Genomic DNA, 24,934 nt, shown 5'->3' with positions numbered 1-24,934 from the left:
TGAAGGTTGTATGGCAACTTATATTTGTCATTGACAATCACCACATTTCCTATTTTTTATGCATGAAAACTTATATACAATACATTGAATCTTGACCAATTTCAATAAACAATGAAAATATAGCCAAGGTCATATGAACCCTGCCAGACCAATCTAATTTTTCACACAAAATAGTTGACAGAAAAGAAGGTCACAGTGAGATAAACTCATTCAACATCTTATTTTTAGCTCACCTGGACCAAAGGGTCAAGTGAGCTTTTCTCATCACTTGATGTCATATGTCGTCATAGTTAACTTTTACAAAAATCTTCTCCTCTGAAACTACTGGGCCAAATTAAACCAAACTTGACCTCAATCATCATTGGGGTATCTTGTTTAGCGTTTAGTTTGGCGACCCTGCCAACCAACCATGATGGCCACCATGGCTAAAAATAGAACATAGGGGTAAATTGCAGATTTTGGCTTATAACTCAAAAACCAAAGCATTTAGAGCAAATCTGACAGGAATTCACTTGTTTATCAAGTGAAGATCTATCTGCTCTGAAATTGTCAGATGAATTGGACAACAGGTTGTTGGGTTGCTGCCCCTGAATTGGTAATTTTAAAGAAATTTTGTTGTTTTTGGTTATTATCTTAAATACTATCATAGATAGAGATAAACTGTAAACAGCAAAAATGTTCAGCAAAGTAAGATCTACAAATAAGTCATCATGACCAAAATAGTCAATTGACCCCTTAAGGAGTTATTGCCCTTTATAGTCAATTTTTAACCATTTTTCGGAAATCTTTGTAATCTTTTACAAAAATCTTCTCTGCAACTACTTGGCCAAATAAAACCAAACTTAGCCACAATCCATATTGGGGTATCGTGTTTAAAAAATGTGTCCGGTGACACCCCAAACCAACAAAGATGGTCAGCCATGGCTAAACATAAAACATAGGGGGTAAAATGCAGTTTTTGGCTTATATCTCAAAAACCAAAGCATTTAGAGCAAATCTGACATGAATAAATTGATTATAAGGTCAAGATCTATCTGCCCTGAAATTTTCAGATGAAACGGACACAGAGATAAACTGTAAACAGCAATAATGTTCAGCAAAGTAAGACCTAAAAATAAGTAATCATGACCAAAATGGTCAATTGATCCCTAAGGAGTTATTGCCCTTTATATTCAATTTTTATAAAAATTTTACAAACATTTTCCACTGTAACTACTGGGCCAAGTTCATTATAGATACAGATAATTGTAAGCAGCAAGAATGTTCAGTAAAGTAAGATCTACAAACACATCACCATCACTTAAACACAATTTTGTCATGAATCCATCTGTGTACTTTATTTAATATTCACATAGACCAAGGTGAGCGACACAGTCTCTTTAGAGCCTCTAGTTGTTATATTTACAATATTTTTATACACCAGTTTTGAAACCAAATAAAAAAAAATGACACCATAGGTTTATTTCTTCCTATTCATGGTTCTGATTGTTTGGCTATTGTTTCATGGATATGCGCTTCAATCTATGCAGTGCCATTCAAGAGCAGACACTGAAATGTCTCACCTGCTTTACTTTCATGATTGATAGTACATGTATATTGAAAGTCTGTTATATTAAGGTTTCACTATAGATTTCACTTAAACTTAACCTTTATATCAATGATTCTTATGAACAAGAGTGCACACACTGAAATGCCTCGCCTTATTTACTAATCAATGATATCATGTTGATAGTCCTTAATATAAAGCTTTATTACAACTGTCACATAAACTTTACATAAACAAGAAAACCAAACATTGACCTTTGAACCATGAAAATGAACCATGCCAGACAGGCATGTACAACTAACAAATCTTCCATATAACAAATATAGTTGACCTAGTGCTTATAGTTTAAGAAAAACAGACAAAAAACACAAACACTTAACCCTGAGCAATGAACTGTGAAATGAGGTCACGGTCAAATAAAACCTGCACGACTGACATATATACCAAATATAGTTGACCTATTGCATATAGTATTAGAAAAAAAGACTGAAAGTCAAAACCTTAACTAAAACCACTGAACCATGAAAATGAGATCAAGGTCAGATGACACCTACCAGTTGGACATGTACACCTTACAGTGCTTCCATACACTGAACATACAAGACCTACTGCTAATAGTATCTTAGATATTGACTTGACCACCAAAACTTAAACTTCTTCACTGATCCATGAAATGAGGTCAAGGTCAGGTGAAAACTGTCTGAAGGGCATGAGGACCTTGCAAGCTACGCACATACCAAATATATTTATCCTATTACTGTAAATTCAGAAATTATTGCGTGCATTTATTATTGCGATATTGTCATTTTAGACTTAAATGCGATTTTAATTTTTACGATTTTCAGAAAAATCCTGTTAAATTCATATTAAATATTTCAAAATGCGAGTTTAAATTATTGCGTTTACAACTCAGTCGCATTTTTCGCAATAATAAAAACCTCGCATTAATTTCTGAATTTACAGTACTTATAATAAGCGAGGAAATTAACATAACAAAAAATCTTAACTTTTTTTCAAGTAGTCAATGAACCATGAAAATGAGGTCAAGGACATTGGACATGTGACTGACATTTACTTCGTAGCATAAGGCATCCATCTACGAAGTATGAAGCATCCAGGTCTCCTACCTTTTAAAATATAAAGCTTTTAAGAAGTTAACTAATGTCGCCGCCGTAGCCGCCAGATCAATACCCCTATGTCAAACTTTTTGCAACAAAAGTTGCAGGCTCGACAATAAAATCAAGTTCAATGAACCAGGCCAAACAGACACTTTTTAACCATACCAACAACAAATATAGTTAACTTATTACTTATAGCATCTGTCAAACACACTTTATTACAAAAAGTGAACATTTACCAATAAACCACACAAATTAGGTCAAGGTCAGATGAACCCTGCCAGACAATAAAAGTATAACAGAAAGACATAACAATGAAAACTTAACATTTACCAATGAAAATGGGATCAATGTCAGATGAACCCTGCCAACAAACCTGTACACCTACAATATTTCAATACAACAAATGTAGTGACCTTATCGTATTAAAAAAAAAATAGACCAAACCACAAAAACTGAATATTTTCCAATTAGCCATGAAAAAAATGTCATGAGCAGATGAAACCGGTCAGACAGATGTTTACCTTACAATCCTTCCATATACCAAATAAAGTTTACATTGCTTATAGCATCTGAGATACAGACTTTTGTTTTACATTTATCATTTCAGGGCCTTTTATAGCTCACTATGTGGTATGGGCTTTGCTCATTGTTGAAGGCTGTACATTGACCAATTATTGTTAATTTCTGTGTCATTTGGTCTCTTGTGGAGAGTTGTTTCATTGGCAATCATACCACATTTTCTTTTTTATATTGACTACAAAATTTCGCCCTTGATCACTGATCTATGAATAATGAAATGAGGTCAAAGTCAAGGTCAGGTGAACCTTCTTAACCTTGCAATGATACCATATATCAAATATACTTATTCTTACACAACATTGGGATATTGATTTTGTAATACCTCAATTTACTAGGTTCTCCTTTACTAATGAACAGGGTTTTAAATAGACACTCCAGAACTATATTGAAAATATGCAGCAAACAAGTGGAAAACTTAATATAGACAAAGAATTCAAAAATATATTTTTTTATTAAAATTAGAAATAAATACTATGTAACAACAGATGTCTATTGCCTTTTAGGAGCAAAGATTTTTTACAAAAATAAAAAAAATAACTAATAACAATTTGCATAAAAAGAAAATCATGTGGACATTATGAACATACAAATATACAAAATCACACAAAATATACAGATATACAAACACACAAAAAATTGGACGGACTATGAATATTCACAAAGTTTTCTCTGACATTTAATTATGCAGTATTTAATTAGTTGTATAAAAATGTATTTGTTTAGATTCTATCATAAAAAGTTCAATATTAATCAAAAATACCAAAGTCTTTGTATAAAATACTGGTAAATAAACGCACAGCTAAGAACAAACTATGACAAAGGCCATTTATCTAAAATATAAGGATATATGTGAAAGAAATTTTGATCAGTTTTCAGAATTCACATATACTTAACTCCAAGATACCTTACTTTAAAAATAGGTGAACATAAATTTCAAGAACATCTTTAATTCATAATATGAATTGATAAATCAAACATTCATTACAAAATACAGATTGTCTGGCTGGAATTATCTCCCTTTAATTGACAGTGGATTTTTTTATAACCATGAAGGTTACAATGACAGAGATGATGTCATTAAAAAACATTTTTGTTTGAGCAGCGTCATTAAGATTTACATATATTTCACATTTAACATAACTTTCTGTATAAATGATGCCTCAGTCTATAGTGTCTGACTGGTTGCCAAATCTTTTTAAAAAGTTAACAGATCACTATAAAAGATATATTGTCAAGGTAATAAGCAAAAATTTAAGGGGATATTGTTCTTTAACATGAATTCTCAGTAAATTATATTCTGCAAGTATTTCATATCATGTTTAAATTATTTGCATAAAAAATTTTTCTTGCTTTACTTTTCTGATGATTTGACACATTTTGCAATTAATTCTAACAAACGAGGAGTTTATCTCATATAATCTTTACATTTCATATGTTCAACAAAGCTTCTGAAAACTGACCAAGTGTCACTTTCTGGACAATCAGTACAAAATATTTAGATGTGTACACAAAGTTAGTTGCACATTATTAATGCATATATGCAAATCAAACTTTAAAAAAAATCTACTGCTTAATTTTTATTTTTTTTATCTGAGTAGTTGATTACACAAAATAGGTATACTCCATCTTGTATGTTGTAGAAATTAGTAATGTTCTACCATCTAAAATGTGCAAAAATTCTCAAAAATTTGAACATAAAGTGAATTTCACAACTCAGTTTGAAGGCTTTGGGTTGAAAAATCAATTATATGAAACAGATATCCTCTTTTTCTTGGCCAACATTCATTCTTCTACAAGCTTATTCAAAAAGTCTATTGTAGAGTTTAATGATGGGAGCTTTAATTGACCTTCACTGGCTATTATAAACGGCCCATCTCATGGTCAGTAATTGCAGTGAATAAAAGACATTGAAGGTAATTATAAAGTTAAGAAAAAAATCCTCATAAATAAAATTTATGGCATCAACATTCCTCAGTTACTCTCAAAAACCATAACTCAAAAACTACACTTGAACTGTTAGTTTTTATTCCAAACATTTAAGTGTAACTGTCTCCAAGTTTATAGTATTATTAATTTAAATAATGGCTCATTATAACATTACACTTTTAAAAATTATTTTACGTGATCACCACATCTGTATTAACACTACAATGTTCGCGACAAATAAGGTTAGCATCATGCAGAGTTACAACTCATCTTTAATACTGGTATGCTGAGTTGCAGTTTTTTCAATATCTGGTACCTTAACCTTTTCTTCATTCTTTGGAGCTTTAGGCTGTTTTCTACCAGGCTGTTTTTTACCTTTTACAATAATTTCAAATCTTTTTTGTTCAATTTCCACAACATCTTGCATGTTCATGATAGTAAGATTATTAGATTTATTATCCCCTTGTAACTGATGTCTAAACTGATGATTAACCATAAACAAAAACTGTAAAATATTGGGATAATTCATTGATCCCATTATTTGTGGTCTATATTCTATAGCATTAAAATTTATTTTCTCTGTTGGACCTGCGTCTGGAGTTACTAAAATATACAATGAAGGCATGTCAATAATCTCTTCTTGTAGTCCAATGGCTCTCATGTCTTCAACAGTTGGCAAAACAAATCTAGCAAAGTTGAAATATTTCTGAAATCGCACATAAATTGCTCTGATAAAAGATGGTGATTCTTCTTCATCTGAAAATAAATAATAATATTATCTCTGTGTAACTAGACTTAATACAGATCACATTGAAAGGGCCTAAATAATTGAATTATTGGTTGTAACTTGTAGGTGTCTTTACATCATGTGTTTGTGGTAAATACTACAGGATATGAACATTTAATTGACATTGGGAAGGGGAGATAATCTGGATTTACTTCAAAACAGATCATAGATAAAAATTCAGAAAAAACTTAAAGTATGTTTAACTCCATCAATAGAACTTTTTTAAGACTTTTAAACATGCAGAGAGAATAAAAGCCTTGTAACAAGTAACTTAAAAAAAAAATAAGGATATTTTATAATTTGCATATGTGTCCACAGTCAAACAGTGGCAAAGATTGAAAGTACTGTGATACTTGTATTATGTTAACTGGTAAAATATATAAATTAGTTAAAATAATCTTAATACAATACTATTTCTAAAACTATTCAGGGGCGTAGCTGCCGTTAGGCACTTTAGGCACGTGCCTACACATAATTTTTCACAAATATTTTTTTTTCTTCCAAAAAAATAAAAAAATTTGTAAGGGTTCCGCGGAACCCAGTGTCTCGCCTATTTATGCTGTAAATCGCAGGCTCAACAACAATGAGGAAAAAAATCAATAAAAATATTCCTCTTGTTACTATTTTATGATTGTAAGAAAATCTAAGTCCATTTAAAAGTAAATTACAGAAAAAACGGAGTAATCTTTTTACAAACTTTACTTTTGAATACAATCTTATGATCATATATAAGCTTCTGTCCAAGTTTGGTACAAACCCAGGATAGTTTAAGAAAGTTATTAAAATTTTAAAAACTTCAACCACAGAGTGAATGTAGTGGTTCCCCACAGAAAAACTAAGTCCATTTAAAAGTAAAATATGAAAAAAAAGAATTTATTTATTTACAAAATTTACTTCTGGATACTATATTATGATCATAAACAAGCTTCTGTCCAAGTTTGGTACAAACCCAGGATAGGTTAAGAAAGTTATTAAAATTCTAAAAACTTTAACCACAGAATGAATGTAATGTTTCCCTGCAGAAAAATCTAAGTCCATTTATAAGTAAAATAAGGAAAAAATGAAATTTTATTTTTACAAAATTTACTTCTGGATATTATCTTATGATCATAAACAAGCTTCTGTCCAAGTTTGGTAAAAACCCAGGATAGCTGGAGAAAGTTATTAAAATTCTAAAAACTTTAACCACAGAGTGAATGTTTTGTTTCCCCGCAGAAAAAACTAAGTCCATTTATAGTAAAATACGGAAAAAATGGAATTTTATTTTTACAAAATTTACTTCTGGATACTATCTTATGATCATAAACAAGCTTCTGTCAAAGTGTGGTAGAAATCCAGTATGGTTTAAGAAAGTTATTAAAATTTCAAAAACTTTAACCACAGAGTGAATATTTGTTGACGCCGCCGACGCCGACGGAATGTAGGATCGCTTAGTCTCGCTTTTTCGACTAAAATCGAAGGCTCGACAAAAATGATAAACAACGTTATCTGTAGATGAACGCCAAATTAAGTTCTCAAAACTCTTTGATTATCGAATGTCAAGTGCACACTAGTCTCTCGTTCTTAGTGAATGGAATGTTGGATAGAAATGAATGTTATTATGTTTTTACCTTATATAGAATCTATAAACTAGAACTTAGTTGGTTCAGATCATTTCACTTCTATCAACAAAAACTTGAATGAACCTCAACTTAGACACATGCATGAGTGTTTTACTTTAATTAGTTGTTAGTTTTCAACTAGCTTTCCATTTTGCCCTCACCCGACTTGCCAATGTTGGTTGTCCGTTTGGCTGTGCAGGATGTATAAATACGCAGTCACGTTAGGTCAAAATGGGGACATTAAATCCGATGCCTAGTTGTAGAGAGAATGCCACTCTTTGGAGAGTTCGTAGTTGGTCTACTCAAAGGCAGAATTTCTGCTCTTTTCCAATAATCCCTCATTTTCAAATTTCCAGACCTTCGTTCTGGACGATACCTATTACAGGACCTAGCTCCCTGTTGTATGTATTTATTGTAAAAAAAAAAATTGTTCAAATTCCTAACCCGGTAGGGATTTTACAGTAGACGGGATACTAGTAAAGAAATATGCATTTCTTGAATTTTGTTACGATGGTATGAACAGAACAGAACTGTGTGTATGTGTTTGTGTGGCTAGGGTGTAGGTTTATAAGAATAAAAAAAAAGATTAATGATTATTTTCCAGCCAAACTGATCGTTTTATTATATAGAAATATTAGTGTTTACGTGGATTCCTATTTTTTTTAATGAAGGATCGTCACAATATTTACTATTAATTAAGTTATACGTATATATCAATCAGAATGGAATAGATATGAAAATACCAAACAGGGTGTACTGCTTCATTAAATGGATACGCTGATCTACGCTGGGCAGTGCATAATGTGAGTTTTTTATCCATATTTCTGATTGTACTGCGTTACCTAATTCACTAGTCAGATTACTCATAATTCTTCGAACTTTTCATCATGTATATAATAATTATCATGAATAAATAACCAGTAAATTTAATATTTTTTAACATAAAATTATACAGCTAAAATGCTTAAAACTGTTTTCCGTCGGGGCGCTTCGCCCCCCTGAACCCCCTACCAGGGCTCTGCCCTGGACCTACTGGGGGCCTTTAGCAGCCCCCAGACCCCCTGCCGATTGGTGCCTACAGTTGGCTGAATACCTAGCTACGCCCCTGCTATTGAAAAGACACAGTTGATTTGGGAGCTAGAACACATATATTGTATACTAAAATATCTTATTCAAACTGTCCATATTTGTATTGCATAGTATCTCATGGAGAAATAATTAAAAAAATATATCAATGCCTCACTAATTACTACTCACAATCAATTGCCAATTTGTTGGTCAAGGGTTCAAATTATTATTAATTATTCCTTCAAGCTTTCTAATAAAAATTGTAAAAAAATGACCACTGTGACAATACAAATTCTAGATCTGTAGCAGTTATGTTCATGTAAAATATGTTTGACAAAAGCAAGATCTTCTAAGGCGACTACAACCTGTTCATTCACTACTGTGTAAACCAGGCATTGACAATTTTGAATGTTAGTAAAATTACAATGTATGCTTACTTGTGAAAAATACTGCTGGAAATCTTGAGGGGTTTGTTGCAAAACTCTCAAATAAGAAATCTTGGACATCTCGACCCTTGATCTTTAATGAAGTATCTTGTATACACTCAATTACAGCTAATCTTGCTTGTTCTGCATTTTTCACATATTTCCAACTGGTTTTTTTCTTTGCTGGTAAACCATATGGATAAACACGAGCTAGATTATCTGTACTATTTTCGTATTTCTGAAATGATTAAAATGTTATCAACAAAAATTTTATAAACCATAAATGAAATAATTTTTGTATGGCATCCTAGGGAGTCTAAGGTCAAGGTCAAACTGTACATCTTACAGTCTTAGTATAAAATCTTTCCTTTATTCCAAATAAGATATCGTTTTAGAAGTCATGCACAAAAACATAGAAAATTTGAACCTGAGATTTTCTTATTTTGGACAAACATTACTCAAAGTCTCAAAGAATAAAACTATAAAACCTAATTAACACTTCATGACTTTTAAGCATGTCCTGAATTTTAATAATTATATCAAGATATCATTTGTTATTGATTGTGTGAGTTTACCTGTCCTTACCAAAATATAGCCAAAAGTCTTAAGAGTGCCAATACAATAGAATGCTCTATATAGCATTAAAATGAAGTTATTGAAATAGAATGCTGCTTTTTTTGTTTTTCTGATGGTTGACCATGAGCACATTCAAATTACAAATACCTAAATTATATGATCATTAAATTCTTTAATAGTAGTGGCTGATCCAGAAATGTTCATAAAGGGGGAGGGCCAACTGACTGCCTTAAGATCGGGCCCACTGCAGTGATCCTTCAGTGATTCCCTGTATAACCAACAATTTTTTTTCCACTAAAAGGGGGGGGGGGGCACCCTTGATTCTCTTTATTGAACAAGTGACAACTAGACATGAGTATAATGGTGTGTTGCATTTCATATTGCAAAAGTAATACAGTACCAAAACACCACAACCAAGCTCACTAATAACATTAAATTTTATTTAATACACATGTAGAATGATTCTTTTTAAAACAGCAATTATGAAAAATAAACATTTGAAATTCAAACCATTCTGACAATTTAAAGCCAATGATAAATATATATACATATTGAATAGTTGTCTCATTGGCAATCACACCACATCTTCTTTTTTATATGTAGTAAAAGGTGGTAAGGTTACCGACTAATATTGATTACAATAATGTCAGTTTTGCATGTGAGGCAACTTTTAAATGACAAAACAATAATTGGGATCCTGGCCCCCTACCCATGAGAACCTCTAATAATAAGGTATCAGGTCTGTTTGCTCCCAATACACTTTTGCACCCTACACATTCACACCCAATGTCCTTGATACTATCTTATGATCATAAACAAGCTTCTGTCCAAGTGTAGTTTCTAAAAATCCAGCATAGTTTAAGAAAGTTATTAAAATTTCAAAAACTTTAACCACAGAGAGAATATTTGTGGACGCCTCCGTCGCCGCCTACACCGACGAAGGATTGTAGGATCACTTTGCCTCGCTTTTTCAGCTAAAGTTGAAGGCTCAACAAAAAAGGTTGTCAGAATGTTTATCTTTTTCATACTGGTTAATGAAATCATAACAGTGTGTACTGGGTGGTAATTATAGGTATCTGGGGCCGATCCAGCCATTATATAAGGGGGGTTCAAACTAAATGTTCCCATTCAAATGCATTTATTGTCCAAATAAAAGGGGGGTGTTCCAACCCCTGGAACGCCTGTAGAGTTCAAATGGACTTTGAGTGCGAAGGTGTATGGTGCGAAAGGGAACATGATTTGGGCGTGACTGTGAATTGGCGCAAATAAACCCAGATTCATCTATTAATAGTATCAACTTCAACTCTTTCAGTGAACATACTATTTTCTTTACAAGCTTTTCTTCAGAATTGATGTCAACCATTCCAAACCAGGCTGATCCTCTCAAAGATGCTGCCATTGTTTTCCATGCTCTTGGTATTGATCCTTCATGGAAAATTACTACCCAAGGATCCTTATTTTTCATGACACTCTCTGTAAAGTTATCCAGTGTTAGTGGGAAAATGTCCAAAAACTTCTCACTTGGAGGCAAAGGAGTTTCTTGTGATGGAATGTCAAAATGCTTCGTTTTAACAATTGTTTCCATGCCATTAGCACACGAACAGACAACAAAGCTTAACAAAAGTACAGACATTTCAAGATGAATTAAGGTTGACGTGTGATAGCTTGGTTGGAAACTGAAAACGGAAGTAAAATAGCTCAAGACTGGTTCCAATAACTCTGACTCTCTTCCTTTGTCCTGTCTAATAGTTTGAATCCAGTTTATTGTGCATTATATTGTTTTTAAGGTAAATCCAATAATTAATTTAATAAAGTAATTATGCCATTAATTTTACTGATTATTTTTAATTTTCTTATTGTTTGTAATGAATAACTGCTATCATTTATCTTTAAATGCGAAAATAATGTAAAAACTTTTACCGCCATTTTGAACCTGAATGAAATAAAGAAAGCGTGAAAATCTAAAATTTAACATGGATGGGTAGGTTCATGTGTCATTGATTAAGACTTTCGGCTTAAAATTGCGAAGATATCTCCCCCCAACCAAAACAAAGCAGATGTCTGTTGCATTGTAGTTGTCATAAAGAAGTTCAAAAAGTGTTACAAAATGTAAACAGTCCCATCATTTTAGGCACATGGTTTTGCTTCCTGTTTCATTTTACTAAAAAAAGAAACAAAAGGAGACGGTGGTTGTTTTATTGTTTATTTGAGTTAACCTGATCATAATGGCAGTCAAATATTTTTCAAATGTCATCTATTTTCTTACTTGAAAATGGATTCTGTAAATCCACCTTCACCCTCACAAAATAAAAATTTCACAGATAAAATCAAATTTTTCTGAAAAGTCAATGTACAGATTCAAAAATGAGATCAGTATTAACAAGCTTTTTAAATCATATACCTAAAACATTATAATACAAATTATATGAGACACCAAGAAAATAAATATATAAGTAAAGCTCCATATGATTTTAAGAAAGATGCATGCACACCATATGCAGTTATCTTACATCTTATACCCGCTTTAGGAGTAAAAGATCATTTGAAACATAGCTCTTTGAATCTAGGTAAGATGAAGACAAGATCAGAAAGAAAACTTTATTCTATTAACTTAAACATGGTATCCTAAAATATTTTTTTTCAAAGCTTTTGACATGTTTTACCACAGCCTACATATACATGTACCTCTACATTAAGAACAGTATTATGGTATCAAACATAAGGCAAGCAATTGGATAAATCTTACATAAAGTAGTGGTTGAAGGCAAAAAATCAGATACTAAAAGTGAAAGTAGAATCTAGAGCACCATAAGGATCATGATTAGTTTTGTGACTTAGTATCATTTTTTTTAAATTTATGTAAAACCTACATTACTAGAAAGCCTCCACAAAACAACGTAGTCATTTTGCCAATTTTGTCACACAACTTATGCCTTAAACTTCAAGAAAACCTGGACAAATTGGCAAAATGTGAAAAACTTTTCAAATAGTCTACATGTAGCCCCCAAAACAGAATAAAAATAACACAATGGATTAAGACTGCTAACTTCAAGGCCATATGCTGGAGCATGAATAAAAAATAAAACAACCTTTACTGAACTATTGCACATGATCTGGATTGAGGAGAACATCTTATAACATCACAAGTAAATACAGACATCTTTGATTTTTTTTACACTGAAGCCTCCACATCAGCTCATAATCCAACAGACATGCTAACAAAACATTTGAAGTCTTTCAATTGGGACCCATATCAGCAAAACCACATGAATAAATTTTGAAAATTATTCAAAGACAGACTGTAAATAAGTACATGTTAACAACAGCTACTGACAATGACTGATCAACTAAAAGACAAAACCATACAGATAATTTCAAAGATCAAATTGAAATTAAATTTTTTAATGCAATTAGACATTGTGATGAGGGTCTCCTGATTATTTGGACATCTTTTTGGTGATTCTTTACTCTACATTAGATTTTAATTAAAGGGCTGAGATATTGGGCTCTAATTTTGAACGTGACATTCGATTTGGTGACAGTGATTTGAGAGACAGATGACAATTTGAGTCCATCAAATGTACTGGATAAATAAAAAATACAAACAAGAAGAGGGGCTTGACTCATCATTTGTTACAACTGAGTTTAAATAACCCTGTAGCCATGCTCCAACAAGATCAAGTTTTGAAGAAAAAAAACAATTTATAAGAGGCTTCTGTCATGTACAACATTAATAAATCATACCTATTAGATATACAATGTAGATATCAACATTTGTAAGGAAACACCATGAAGAACTGAAACATGCACTTAAACCTAAATTTGGATATTGCTTTTAGTATTTTTGATTTTTAAAATTTCCCTTGTGACATTTTACAAGAACATGATCACAGACATGTAGTTCTGTGATGTCCAGTATAAAATGGTGAATGACCCATACCATGTACTCTTTGTAAAGCCAAAGGGCTGAATAACGCAAAATGGTTAAGATTACTTCATGAGAATTTTATGCGAGACATTAATGTTCTTGATACATGATGATTTCAGTAGTAATATTAATGTAGCAAGCAAGAAAATGCTAATTACAACTTCACTATGTTCTGATCTGAATAAGAATTATGTTCAAATTTCAATGTTGTCTTTAGTGTGTTTTTGATAATCAGTCTAATAGAAGTCACCAATTTGACCTTTTTGCTAGTATTCCACATAATAAATATACCTACAAATAGTTTAAAGAAGGTCTACTAGAAATACCCTTCCGTATTACAGAAAATGATTTGTTTATTAAGAACAGACATAAGACATCTACAAATAAATTAAAATTAGTTTATATAATACCATTTGAATTGTAACAGTCACAACTTGCAAGTGTAGGATATTTCATATACATTGTCAAATTCAATTATTTGGTGACATGTATTTGGTAGATTTATCAATATAGAATTTGATGTCAAATTAAATGTACATTACGTGTATCAGGATCACTAATTTAAGCCCACATAGTGTATGGCTTTTTGACCTGTCTTTCAGTGTGTAATTGCAACTCCTCATGAAACTTAGCTATATATATATATAGACAATAAGAACTTACTATGTAGATATGCATTTTATGAGGAAATTACATTGTTTCAGTTTATTACTAGGAGTTATACCCCTTTGAACATTTGTATTTTGACCTTAGTATACTACTGCAACAGATAGTAATCACAACTGCTCTGAAACCTCAAAACATAATTTCATGAAACTTTGTAGATAATTAGGACACAGGGTTTTCACTAGGAATTTTTCATGGTGAGTCCTGGGACTTATTACTTTTGGAAATGGTGAGTCCCAAAAGATTTTGATGAGTCCAGGATGCATGTAATTTTTTGTGTCATAATATAATGAAATACGACAAAATACAACTTAGACGATGCTTAGACAATAATGTTCTTAGCTTCTAGTCTATCTGTTGGTCCCATGTCCTACATGAAAAATGGAGGTGACAAAGGACTACCAGCCATTCAATTCTTGATAGTTCTCTCATGTGTAGAATTCTTGCATTTTTTATAATCAGGGATGTCATTAGAAGCCGGCAACCGGCGAAATGCGCCGGGTATTTCTGCTTTGGCGCCGGCTACTTCAAAATTGTCAAAAATAATATTTTCAAAAAATTTTCAATTTTCGATGAAACGATCATGAATTGATCATGATAGAAATTAAGACATAAACAATTCATTTTCTTAAGAACAAAGATTTAAGCATTGACTTAAAAGTGTGAGGCAGATTGTTTAATAAAAAGACAACTTTTTATCACTTCCGCAAGATTCAGCAGTACTTGTTGACAAGAGAAGCGTACATCGATCTAAGTTTCGGCGGCAAAATAAGTTTGTTACTTCATTTGAACGTGATGAAAATTGTCTCCGGTTAATGTGTAATCCATTTATTGCATTAAAAACGTCCTATTCCTTTCCAAAAAGCTTGTCAAACATCGTTTATTTTTGTAAATTTTCCCGGGACTTCGTCCGCCATTAATGTGTAAACTAGAGATCGGAAACGGACCAGCTATGACCGCAATCCGTACTTTTACAATAATAACTACGGCCCATATCTACGACCCTCGAATGGAACAGCTGAAACAAGGATTTGTATAGTTAGACTACTACTATACAAATCCTTGGCTGAAAGAAGAAATTTTATCCCAAATGGAAAAAGTACGCATTCGACACAATTTTACAGACTTTTATGTTAGATTACTTCATAAACATGATAAACAAGAGTTTTTTTCTTATTGAATTGTAATTTTTATATTATAATTTCTTTCCCTTTCTCAGTGTCATTAAAAAAATCTTTTTAGTGCTATATCTTGTTAGTAGTTTCTAACTAGAACCTTAACTTAAATAACTTTGAATTTGGACTGTTACTTTAATTGTTTACTCAGATATAAATTGAACAATATAAAAAGAACATTATTCACATATGACCCTTTGTACTATACATATTGGTAGCAAATAACAAACATTGCAGCACAATGTTCGAAGGAGAACTTCTCTTTCAAATCTCACCACTCCTCCCTATCAGTTCCAGAAAGAGAAGTCACTATGATTATAAAGTAGTGTAAGCCTTGCATTTTCATTCAAGGATATACTTTGACCAGGTTCTGGAATTTCTGTCAGATGTTTGATCTTCGTTGTTTTCCCCTATGATAGTGCAGGGTAAAATATGTTGACCCATGACCATGATGACCCCATTTTTCCTTTCTTAAATATGAGACTCCAATTAATAACTCATAAAAAGTCATTTTAACACCAAAATTTAAGCAGATCTTAGATTTCTTTCTTTCCTTTTGTTTGCTTCTTAACTAATGCTCTTCTGACTTATAGTATCAATTTTGAATTCTAGATTAATGTGATTTAACCAAAGTGCATTTTTTTTTTGCCTGAAACAGTCCATTGAATTAATCATTTGATTTATTGTGATTAGTATTTGAAATTATTAATACTGAAAAATGTTTTCTATGGGTTAGAACTATTTGAATAATTGCATGTCTACCATGTCTACAGTTGTATTAAAAATATTTTCAACTAATAAAATCAAATTTCCTGAATATCATTCACCATGTCTTAAAGAGTAACGCCTTCATCATTTTCCTCAAAGATCTGCAAACAACTTCAGTAACTTGTTAGCTGAAAGTCTTGATGATATTTATGTGATCAACTTTATAGAAAATATGACCATCTTGCTGCTCATTTACCTTATCATCATTATAAAAATGGTGTTTGCAAAGAACAAAATTAGAGTTCAGGAGCACCCCAGAGTGCAGGATTTTGCACCATTTTAAAAAAAATTTCTGGGGGCCTTGAGCGGCCCCCAGACCCCTCGCCGTGAAGGGCTGCCACTCAGCGTGAAGACTGGACCTATGATCATAATTATTTGTTGCTAATGGTCTTTATGTATTTAGGGACTGAAAGTCTTTCATTTATCCGATTGTTCTTCTAGTTGATGATAGTTCTTACAACTGAACAGTAGATGAACTTTCACCTATGCAGGTGGTACAGGTATAAAAACCAATAAAAAGAACAACCCCGGTTATAGTTATAGTTGATCTTGTTATGTTTTGTGGGTTTAAATTTGTTGTGGTGTTTTTGTATTCTTTTCTTTTTTATGCCTCACCTTTAATTTGTAGAGGGGGCATTAAGTTTCAACCTTGCTCGTCTGTCCATCCCAAAATTTGTTTCTGTTCTATAACTTTAGTTTGTCTCAACCAAATGATATGAAACATATACAATGCTTATCACAAAATTTACCACAAAACAGAGATCAATTTTGAATTATAGTGGTGTCACTTTTTCCATTTTAGGGTTATGACCATTTACCATTTTTATACGACCGCAAAATTTGAAAAAAATTCGTCGTATATTGCTATCACGTTGGCGTCTTCGTCGTCTGAATACTTTTAGTTTTCGCACTCTAACTTAAGTAAAAGTGAATAAAATCTATGAAATTTTAACACAAGGTTTATGACCACAAAAGGAAGGTTGGGATTGATTTTGGGAGCTTTTATCCTAACATTTTAGGAATTAGGGGCCAAAAAGGGCCCAAATAAGCATTTTCTTGTTATTTGCACAGTAACTTTAGTCAAAGTAAATAGAAATCTATGAAATTTTGACACATGGTTTATGACCACAAAAGGAAGGTTGGGATTGATTTTTGGAGTTTTGGTTCTAACAATTTAGGAATTAGGGGCCATAAAGGGGTCCAAATAAGCATTTTTCTTGGTTTTCGCACCATAACTTTAGTATAAGTAAATAGAAATCTATGAAATTGAAACACAAGGTTTATGACCACAAAAGGAAGGTTGGTATTGATTTTGGGAGTTTTGGTCCTAACAGTTTAGGAATAAGGGGCCCAAAGGGTCCAAAATTAAACTTTGTTTGATTTCATCAAAAAATGAATAATTGGGGTTCTTTGATATGCTTAATCTAAATGTGTATGTAGATTCTTAATTTTTGGTCCCGTTTTCAAATTGGTCTACATTGAGGTCCAAAGGGTCCAAAATTAAACTTTGTTTGATTTCATCAAAAATTGAATAAATGGAGTTCTTTGATATGCCAAATCTAACTGTGTATGTAGATTCTTAATTGTTGGTCCTGTTTTCAAATTGGTCTACATAAAGTCCAAAGGGTCCAAAATTAAACTTAGTTTGATTTTAACAAAAATTGAATTCTTGGGGTTCTTTGATATGCTGAATCCAAAGATGTACTTGGATTTTTGATTATGGGCCCAGTTTTCAAGTTGGTCAAAATCAGGATCTAATATATCAAATCTTTTCAATTGCACAGTATTGCCCAATAGCAAGAAATATCTTATTGCACAATATTGTGAAATAGCAATTTTTTTTTAAATTAGAGTTATCTTTCTTTGTCCAGAATAGTAAGCAAGAAATATCTAATTGCACAATATTGTGCAATAGCAAGAAATTTTTTAATTGAAGTTATCTTTCTTTGTCCAGAATCAACTTAAATCTTTGTTATATACAATGTATATTCACTTTTTACTACCAACTGATAAATTAAAACAATCTTTACCATTCAGTGATAACAAGCAGTTTTTTTTACATCTTAATATTTTATGATGTATTTAAATGAGTAGTTATTTTTGCAATCTTCATTAGAAATTTTAATTGAGATCAGTTTTGGAATAAGGGAAAGGGGGATGTGAAAAAAAAATTGGGTTCAATTTTTCTCATTTGAAATTTCATAAATAAAAAGAAAATTTCTTCAAACATTTTTTGAGAGGATTAATATTCAAAAGCATAGTGATTTGCTCCAAGAGATAACAAAAATTTTAAGTTCATTTGAACACATTCATTCTGTGTCAGAAACCTATGCTGTGTCAACTTTTTTATCACAATCCAAATTTAGAGCTGGATTCAGCTTGAATGTTCTGTCCATACTTGCCCCAACCGTTCAGGGTTCAACCTCTGCGGTCGTATAAAGCTGTGCCCTGTGGAGCATCTGGTTAAGAAAAGGAAAATTTCTGAACTCTGTTTCTATTCTCTTACTTAATTTTACCTCCTTCAAATAAAACTTTTACACAATGCTTATTACCACAATGTATATACAAATCATGCATTTGAGCTATGCCCCATTACAAATGTAAAAAAAATGTTGAATTGTTTCATTTTCTTTCTCGAACTTAAGTTTGTCTCAACTATAAGTTATGAAACTTTGTCACAATGCTTATTACCACAAAACTCAGATCAAGTGCAAATTTAGGTGACACTTTTACAGTTCTTGACTTATGTCCCTTTATAACTTAATATCAGTGGCCAAGTGGTCTAAGAAGTTTCTACTGTATTCACTAGCCAGTCAACACTAAGGTTGTGAGTTTGAACCCTGCTCATGTGGGTGCACTCGACTCCAATCTTAATTGACTGGGGTTGTAAGTTTCTCTATCAAAGGACGATAGTTTCTCTGGGCACCCTTGTTTCTTCCACCAATTAAAACTGGCCGCTACCAAATAACCATATGTGGTGTTAAAATACCCAAAAAATCGATCAATCAATATTAATACATCAAAACTCAGATCAAGTACAAATTTGGGTAGCATCACTTTTACTAGTCTTGAGTTATGTCCCTTTATAACTTAATATGCAAGCAGGGGCTTCATCTAGATGTTTGTCCCATGGACAAATTCTCCATTTAATTGCTAAATTTATGGTTTAAAATACATATTATTCTTAAAATATTTAACCAAGTATTACTTAAACAAAATACACAAACATACACTAACCAAATTAATGCATCATATCTAATTTCGTGTTGGATATCATTTTGCTACTTCAACAAATTTCTACAATTACCAGTTAATTTGTTAAAAGACTTAAGATTGATTAGTAATCAATCCTCAACTAGGAAGAATGGAGTGTAGAAATTACTCCTGTAATTGAATTTGATCAGTTCTAATTTGTTAATTATTCTTTATTTGTGGTGAGATAAGTGATTGATTTTATGTGATTAGTTAGTTCTTAACTATATTTTCCTACTTAAAAAAGTGATGACATATTTATTTCTCTTTTCAGCGACTACCTGATGCCAGGGATAAAGGTATGTATTACTAGAATGCTCGTGTTTTTAAGCAGTAATTAACCATAGTTACGTATACCTTGTTAGGTATTACACAGATCAATTTCTTGTATGTTGTCAGTTGTGTAAATATTTGACTAACTCTAAAAGTATCTTAATTAAAGTTAACAATTGACATATTATTTCTTTTGGTATTGTATTCTATATTTGAAGTAACTTCTGTCTTAAACATAATACGGATAACAGGCTCACCAGAAATATTATACAGTACAACAAACCACCAAAACATTTATGAATCTCTTTCATATCTTTAAATGTTGCATTGTTATTGTCTCGTGGACCCCTCAACTTGCCCCAAGGCCAGTGGATTTTAAATAAGAATTGCATGTCTATATATTTCTCAATCCTTTCCTGTTCCTTATAACCCATCTATAAATGTAAATTCTCAACTGAACATTATCTTGTGTAAATGCTGTATACATTTGGTTTGTTGTATTTTACAGTTTGAAAATCACTTTCATTTAGACTGAAAATTTTAATGAATTTATCATGGCCAAGTTGTCGGTGCCATATAGTTATACCCTTGTCTGAAATTCCGTCATTCTGCAACAAACCATTATACAGAGTTTTTCTCAAAGCATCTTCAGATATTGGGCTGAATTTAGGTATGTGAGTTAACCATGATGAGTAACAGATAAAGTTTAAGTTTCATTCCGCTCAGCTAATTTTTGCCAAAAATTAAGGGTTTACAACTTTGAAAATTGTGGAAAATCACAGTTATACAGACATTTTTCTATACGCCTCCAGATTTTGAACTGATTTTTGATATGTGAGACTACCGTCATGTTTGTGGTCACATGTGTTATTGAAATTGCAGATTTTTCAACTTTTTGAGACAGGGCCATTTGTGTCGCATCTAGTTTTTAATGTAAACAATTTAAATTTGTTTGACAATCACTAGTTGTATCATGGTAGCTTGTTTACAACTGAGTTATGTGGAAGGTGGTATGACTGAAGACGAACACTGTACTTGGTTTTACTGTCAGTGTGTTCAATATTTATAAGTGAAACTGCCACATTATACATAGACGGGACGAAATAAGAGGTTGCCTGTTGGTCAACGGTAATTTTTATACATATTTTATACATTAAAAGTTTAACTGAAATTAGACTTCCACAAATTTGCAGATTTAACATTGTTGTGCTGATATTTAAACTAATATTATTGAAAAAATAATAAGCTTTTTAAAGAGAATGTTAAAACTTCATGGATTACTTCCCTTTGATTGATAATTGATCCATTACAGCCCTAAATCTTGATTCGGTTGTTTTTTTAAATATTAGAAAGCATATAGTTTCCTTGATTATTAAGACTAGCTACTTACTAGTGATTTATTAATTGAAATAAGCCTGCTCATGTTCTGTTTTTCAAAACTTTTGTTTCAAGATTATAACGATACAGCGGAAGTATGTTTTTTATGAGTTGTAACAAAGACTTACTTTGCATAAAAGACAGGTTAGGTTCCAATTTTTGGGATGTGACTTTAATTGTTCTAGAGTAATGCCCCTTTAGGCCAGGATTTTTTAATTTGTTGGTTTACGGATCCGCCGACCTGATTTTGCCGATTTCCAAAATAAAAATAAAATCGAATTTTCAGGCTTTTTTTTTATTCTCGCCGACCCTAACAAATGCATTATCCCTGAAAAATTATTAAAATATCCTTTTTTATGAAATGAAATGCATTAATCACTAACAGAAGTGATGACACTTTCTGTTGTGAAAAATGAAACTTTCAGTTTACGTTTCTAAAAATAGACAAATCAATTATTAATGACCTTGAAATGTCGTTTGCGCAAATAATTTTGCGGAACGAAACCTGTGTTTAAAACCAATTACACAGTAAGTTCGTTTCCCTTATTTGTCACCAGTCCGTAAGATGCATGTTCTCATATAAATAGACTTGTCCAAATATGGACAGGTGGAAGTTCAAGACATCAAGTTAAAATGAATTTTAACAAATCATTTGATATTTTCTTGTTTTATAGATAATAAAAAAATATCGTTCATTTGGATAAAAAACGGGAATGCATGACAACAGATTATTTAACCTGATATTCTCGCTTTTCCAGTGGACGAGTCTATTACGTTTTTGACACGTGTGTTGAAACTTATTTTCGTACGACGTTTTTACTTCTTTATTTTATCAGTTTTCGTGCTTATTATTTTTCACCAAGTTTTGATTAAAAGCTAAGTCAAATAACTGACGTGAATCTGTTTTTCTTGTTTGTGAAATGACGATTTAATTTCGTCTTTGTCAGTGTACCCCCCCCCCCCCCCCCCCTTTTTTAACGCGAAATTATTAGACAATGTCATGCGATGTTTACAGCTGAGCAATAATATTTCATCAAACTAAAATTTAAGAACGATGAAAAAATAGTATGATAAACATATTATTAGAAAGGTGAAATATTTTTTTTATTTTGCATATCAGTTTTCTGTCTTGAAAGATTTTTTTTTTTTTTTTTTCCGACCGACCGACCCGACTTTTTCATGGAGAAAATCCGTAAACCAACAAATTAAAAAACCGTGGCCTTACAAATTGAAAAAAAAATGCTGCATTTTCCAAGTCTGTTTTTTAACTTCAGTAAGCCTCAACCAAATGTTCTGAAACTAATTCACAATGCTTTTTACCACAAAAAAAAAATCAGATCAAGTTTGATTTTGATTTGTCACTTTAACTATTCTAGAGTTATGCCCCTTTAGAAATGGAAAAATTGCTTAATTTTCTGTTTCTGTTCTCTAATTTAAGCTTGTCTCAACCAAATTTTACGAAACTTAAAGTATATACAATGCTTATTACCACAAAACTCAGATCAAGTACTAATTTGGGTAGCATCAATCTTAATGTTATTCAGTTATGTCCCTTTATAACTTCATATGATTATGGAAGTGGGGCATAATCAGTGTCCCAAGGACACATTTCCCATTTTTTTCAAACTAGACATTGCATTGCATGTGGAAAGAGGATACATTTTTTTGGGGGGGGGGGAGTCAAAGCCCAAGGTCACAAAAGCTATTAAAATTTCTTGGAAAAAAAAATGTTTTTTGGTATTTTTGAATAATATGTTCAAGTACCGGTATTACTGTTATATATACCAAACTTGTTATGAGAATGGTCAATGAGATCAGGAAAACACCTTTCAATACTGAGTCAGAAGTCAAGTTCACAGCAGCTATAGGAAAACTGAAATCTTTTGCAGAATTTTTGTTTCCGTATGTTCGTTTGAACAATTTGTTCAACTATTACAAATTTAGGAATGCCCACGTATATGAAAAACCTCAGTTTGAACTTGAGGTCACCAAGTCAGAGGTAAATGCTGCAAGAACAAATCCCTAATGTTTGCAGCACGGTTAATGCACCAATGGTTCTTCAATAATTTTTTAACCGGATTTTTGTGACAAAAATGTCGGTTATTGATTTGGGGATGCTCAGCGGGCGGGCGGCAATCTAATGTTGTCCATGCATTAACTCATGAACTGTTCAACCAAAGCTTTTAAAATTTTAATATGTTGTTACTGACAACCAAATGAAGATCAAATTCAATAATGGCAATTTTGACTTTTACCGTTCCTGAGTTATGGTTCTTGAAAGATTGAAAAATGGTGTTTCCAGTCGTGTCCGTGCATTTACGCATGAACTATTCTACCAAAGCTTCCCAAATTTTAATATGTTGTTACTGATGACTAAATGGAGGTCAAGTTCTATAATGTCAATTTTGATTTTTTACCGTTCAGGAGTTATGGTTCTTTTGAAAGATTGAAAAATGGTGTTTCCAGTCGTGTCCGTGCATTTTCTCATGAACCATTCAACTAAAGCTTTGTAAATTTTAATATGTTGTTACTGATGACAAAATAGAGGTCAAGTTAAAAAATGACGATTTTGACTTTTACCGTTCAGGAGTTATGGTTCTTGAAAGATCGTAAAATGGTGTTTCCATTCACGTTGTTGCATTTACTCACGAACCATTCAATCTAAGCTTTTCAAATTTTAATATGTTGATACTGATGACAAAATAGAGGTCAAGTTTGATATTGACGATTTTCACTTTCACCAATCATCAGTTATGTTTCTTGTGATATTGCACACAAATAAATGCTAATAAATCCGGTTTGCTGTCGTTGTGACAGCCTCTTGTTATAAGTTAATCCATTGTCATTTGTGCCTGTCCTATATTATTAATTGGCCTGTTTAATTTGATTATCTTGCCATAACTACATGTTTATATAGAAAAAAAATATGTTATGGGTATGAGTTTGCACAACTTTTATTCTTAACTATTTTCTTAACAAGTACTTCAAAAGGTAGGAACTCATAACTGCTGTGTCAATCAAAATTGGGAATATAAAGTTTAATTTTGTTTGAAAACCTGCCTGATTTTCTGCACTTGATTATTCAGGTATAAAGTATAGGCCTCCTGTGACACTACCTTCTCCGAGAGATAATTATGGGAGATTACAGTGCCTTTCTGGTATTATTGCTTTGGAATTATTCTATGAAGACATGTAAAGGAATAAGAAATTAAGGTTATAGGCAATGATACTTTCTGTGTAATGATATTTGGAAAGTAATTAAATTCTGCCTGAGGCCGAATTATGACAATCTTTTAGGATCGTGTTTTGATGGTTGGGAGTATCAAATTAATGAATTGCTTTTCAACAATAGATTGGTATAAAATTCAATATTTCTACGATTAATTATTTACAATACTCTATGGATTTTGTGTTAGGTAGTAAATGGCATCAAATGGGTTTTCATAAATAATAGAATACTCGTAATGGATATTGAATTTTATTTTCGTTGATATTTAACTGTCTGACAAGCCATTTTTCCTGTCCTATGATCGATTCAGTGAAAACTCATACAAATTTTCAGGTGTAGATGTAATTTTTTTTAACGTGCCCATTCAATTATTTTCCCATATTTTTTTTAACGTGCCCATTGAATTATTTTCCCAAAGTGTTGTCCTAAAACCTTAAGCAAACATTATGTTGAAATTGGAAGTAGAGTGAAATGTTTGTCATAATTAAACAAAGTGTGTGGTTTTATGAAATATTGATCGGGTTGATATTTTCATTTGTACTTAGATATAAGCCACTTATGTTCCAGTCCATCTCTACTTAATTAGTAAAAAGTACTTACACGGGCCTACACATTGCTTGTCTCAACCCATCTTATT

At 32.0% G+C, this 24,934-nt stretch overlaps 2 protein-coding genes across 2 annotated transcripts in view; one reads left to right on the top strand and one right to left on the bottom strand.

Annotated features, from left to right (window-relative positions):
• Positions 1 to 3,678: 3,678 nt before the first annotated feature.
• On the bottom strand, positions 3,679 to 11,394 carry LOC134697005 (uncharacterized). The gene is made up of 3 exons (XM_063559008.1): positions 10,951 to 11,394; positions 9,066 to 9,291; positions 3,679 to 5,928 (listed from the first exon to the last, which is right to left on the bottom strand). The coding sequence occupies exons 1-3, from the start codon at positions 11,260 to 11,262 to the stop codon at positions 5,432 to 5,434; spliced, it is 1,035 nt and encodes a 344-aa protein (XP_063415078.1). The 5' UTR covers positions 11,263 to 11,394; the 3' UTR covers positions 3,679 to 5,431.
• A 134-nt stretch (positions 11,395 to 11,528) lies between these two features.
• Positions 11,529 to 24,934, top strand: part of LOC134696967 (polypyrimidine tract-binding protein 1-like) — a 58,547-nt gene continuing 45,141 nt past the window's right edge. Inside the window, exons 1-2 of the mRNA XM_063558951.1 lie at positions 11,529 to 11,610; positions 19,693 to 19,717. Coding sequence (XP_063415021.1) covers positions 11,603 to 11,610; positions 19,693 to 19,717 — 33 coding nt within the window. The 5' untranslated portion in view covers positions 11,529 to 11,602. The remainder of the gene's footprint in view (positions 11,611 to 19,692; positions 19,718 to 24,934) is intronic.

This window comes from Mytilus trossulus, chromosome 1, assembly GCF_036588685.1.
Source record: "Mytilus trossulus isolate FHL-02 chromosome 1, PNRI_Mtr1.1.1.hap1, whole genome shotgun sequence".
NCBI lineage: Eukaryota > Metazoa > Mollusca > Bivalvia > Mytilida > Mytilidae > Mytilus > Mytilus trossulus.
Note: the sequence above shows the minus strand (reverse complement) of the source record. Positions and strands in the feature narration are given on the sequence as shown.

Bases quoted from the DNA above. Each gene is read 5' to 3' on its own strand.
- LOC134697005 (XM_063559008.1), bottom strand. From the start codon at position 11,262: ATGTCTGTACTTTTGTTAAGCTTTGTTGTCTGTTCGTGTGCTAATGGC. The intron at 9,292-10,950 runs GTATGTTCACTG...TAATCATTTCAG, and splicing joins AAAAGCTTGTAAAGAAAATA to AAATACGAAAATAGTACAGA. The intron at 5,929-9,065 runs GTAAGCATACAT...ATTTATTTTCAG, and splicing joins TCCAGCAGTATTTTTCACAA to ATGAAGAAGAATCACCATCT.